Raw genomic sequence first — 2,240 nt, forward strand, 5'->3', positions numbered from 1 at the left:
AAAAAAAAGCAGCAAAAATAACATCTGAAAGCAGCTGGGTTTGCACACAGAGAGGGCAAGAATCCTTCGGGTGACAGCAGGGTGAGACCAGGCAGTGTCTCCAGGCTGGGATTGGATCCTGCTGCTTTCAGATGTCCAAAACCCCAACGCAGCGCCACGCACCACCTGTGCCATCCCCATTCCCATCTTTATCCCATCTACCACAGCCCTGCAGCCTGCCCATGCCTGTCCCTGCTGTGTTTTCTCCATGTGCAGAACAGGGAAACAACAGCAGCAATGGCAGCGGCCACATCAGGCTCAGCGCTCCCATGTCATCACGGCTATTTTTCACCCCTGGCTCTGGGAGATTTCTCAGAAATGCACTGCAAATGGGGAGAAGGTTCATTCCTGAGGGCTGTGCTGCTGGGCCCAAGCAGTGGACAGGAGTTAGCAGTAGGGATGCTCCAGTACCTGACGTGTGGCTGAACCCCACTATTTTGTGCCAAGCAGCCGTGAGCATGAGACCTGAAAACACTAAAATATCTGCCCACGCTGTGCCATTCCCTGCCATGCCCAATTCCTCTGCAGAGCACGAGCCAAGCAGCACCCAGGGTTCATTTAAGGGTGCAGAGCATCCCCTGCACACATCGTCCCCAGGATTTCTCCCTCGCAGGGCGGAGGCACTTCCCATGGGCAGGATGGGTTTGTTTACTGGGGGCAACTTTGATCTGCACAAACAGCCCTTGGGCGGGCAAAGTGGATGTGGGTTTGGCGTTATCTGCACTGGTGATCAGAGAGGAATGTAAACAGGGATGGGGTGGAAATGCCGCAGCACATAACACCCCCAGCTGCCTTCCCCTTGGCGATGGGTGGGTGCCATGGGGCACCCATGAAGAAATACCCAATATTTCATGACCCGTGGGGTGTGTTTTCTACGAGCCATAACAGGGAGCTGCCTCCAATGGGAGCCTGCCGGAGGAGAAAGATTTTCACAGCACCCCATCCCTGTTCCACAGGCAGCAGTTCCCATCGGTGGCCAAAACAGCAGTTGCTGGGGAGTGTGCAGAAAGGACAAACACCCACAAGTGCATTTCTGTTCCCAATTTAGAAGGCAATAAGGTGATAACTTTCTATCACATGAGGATGATAAAAGCTTTCCAGCTCTTTTGAAAAGATGAAATGCCCCGGAGTTGAGCACGTTGTCACCAATGGGTGCTGCCAACATGAACTGATGCTCCCAATGTAAATGCCTTATTTCCAATGGAACTACTGGGAACTGTATTGCCCACAGTTGGCTGCTCCTGCTTTGGTCCAGGTGACTTCTCCCCCTTCTCTGTGCTTTTTATCTTCAGTTCAAGTGGGAAATGAGTGGCAGGGAGGGATGAGGAGGAAGGGCCATTGTTAGGACTGTGCATTCCTGAGGCTGCTCAGTGCCAGCTCCATCCCTGATGCAGAGATGTTATCAGCACACATGGGAAGGACACTGCTGCCAGCCCAGGGCTGTCCCCTTACCCTCTGTTGGGGCTGGGGCTCCCAGTAGCCCACAGTCCTGCAGTCCTGTCCCCCCTGACCTGAGATCCCATGGGCTGCCAGACACTGGGAAACAGTGCCAAGATAGCACAGAGACCACGGCTCCCAACCCCACCCCAGCCAGGATGTGCCCCAACAGACGACCTCCCTGCAGCACCTTGACCCCATAATGGTCTATTCTCTGTGAGCAGGAGGAGGAAATGGCCCCAAGCCTCGTTAAGCTATGCTTGGGCGCCTTGCTGGGTCGGGGGTCAAGGCTGGTGTCACCCTGCATGGCCGGACGTGGTGTTTTCCTGCCCAGTGCACGGTGATTGATGCAGCAGACAGCGAGGAGAGGGGTTGGGCACTGCCACATGCGGAGACCCTGGGATAGGCAGGAGGCACTGGGAGAACTGGGAGCATTGGGAGCTCTTAAGTGGACGGAAGGGTTACTGGAAGCACTGGGAGCACTGGCAGCACATTATCCCTGTAACACCGCATTGGTTTCGCGTCCTGCAGGACCATCAGGTACCGGTAAGGGGCACCGGGAGCAGCGGGCACAGAAACCACGCGTGTTCCGCCTCTCTATAAGCCCCGCCTCTTCATTAGACCACGCTCCTGACGTCACGCCCCCTCATTGGACCACGCCTCTCACTCGACCACGCCCTCAACAGCCTAGGCCACGCCCACGAGGTATGCCCCGCCCCCTCTTCGTTTCCCATCGCACCGCGCGGCGGAAGGGGCGTGGCTTA

At 56.2% G+C, this 2,240-nt stretch overlaps 1 protein-coding gene across 1 annotated transcript in view; it reads left to right on the plus strand.

Moving 5' to 3' along the window:
- EIF4EBP1 (eukaryotic translation initiation factor 4E binding protein 1) overlaps positions 1-2,240 on the plus strand; it is a 7,932-nt gene that overhangs the window by 1,547 nt on the left and 4,145 nt on the right. Inside the window, 1 exon segment of the mRNA XM_010723164.1 lies at positions 2,098-2,181. Within this exon segment, the coding sequence (XP_010721466.1) occupies positions 2,098-2,181 (84 nt within the window).

The sequence above is a fragment of the Meleagris gallopavo genome, chromosome 24 (genome assembly GCF_000146605.3).
Source record: "Meleagris gallopavo isolate NT-WF06-2002-E0010 breed Aviagen turkey brand Nicholas breeding stock chromosome 24, Turkey_5.1, whole genome shotgun sequence".
NCBI lineage: Eukaryota > Metazoa > Chordata > Aves > Galliformes > Phasianidae > Meleagris > Meleagris gallopavo.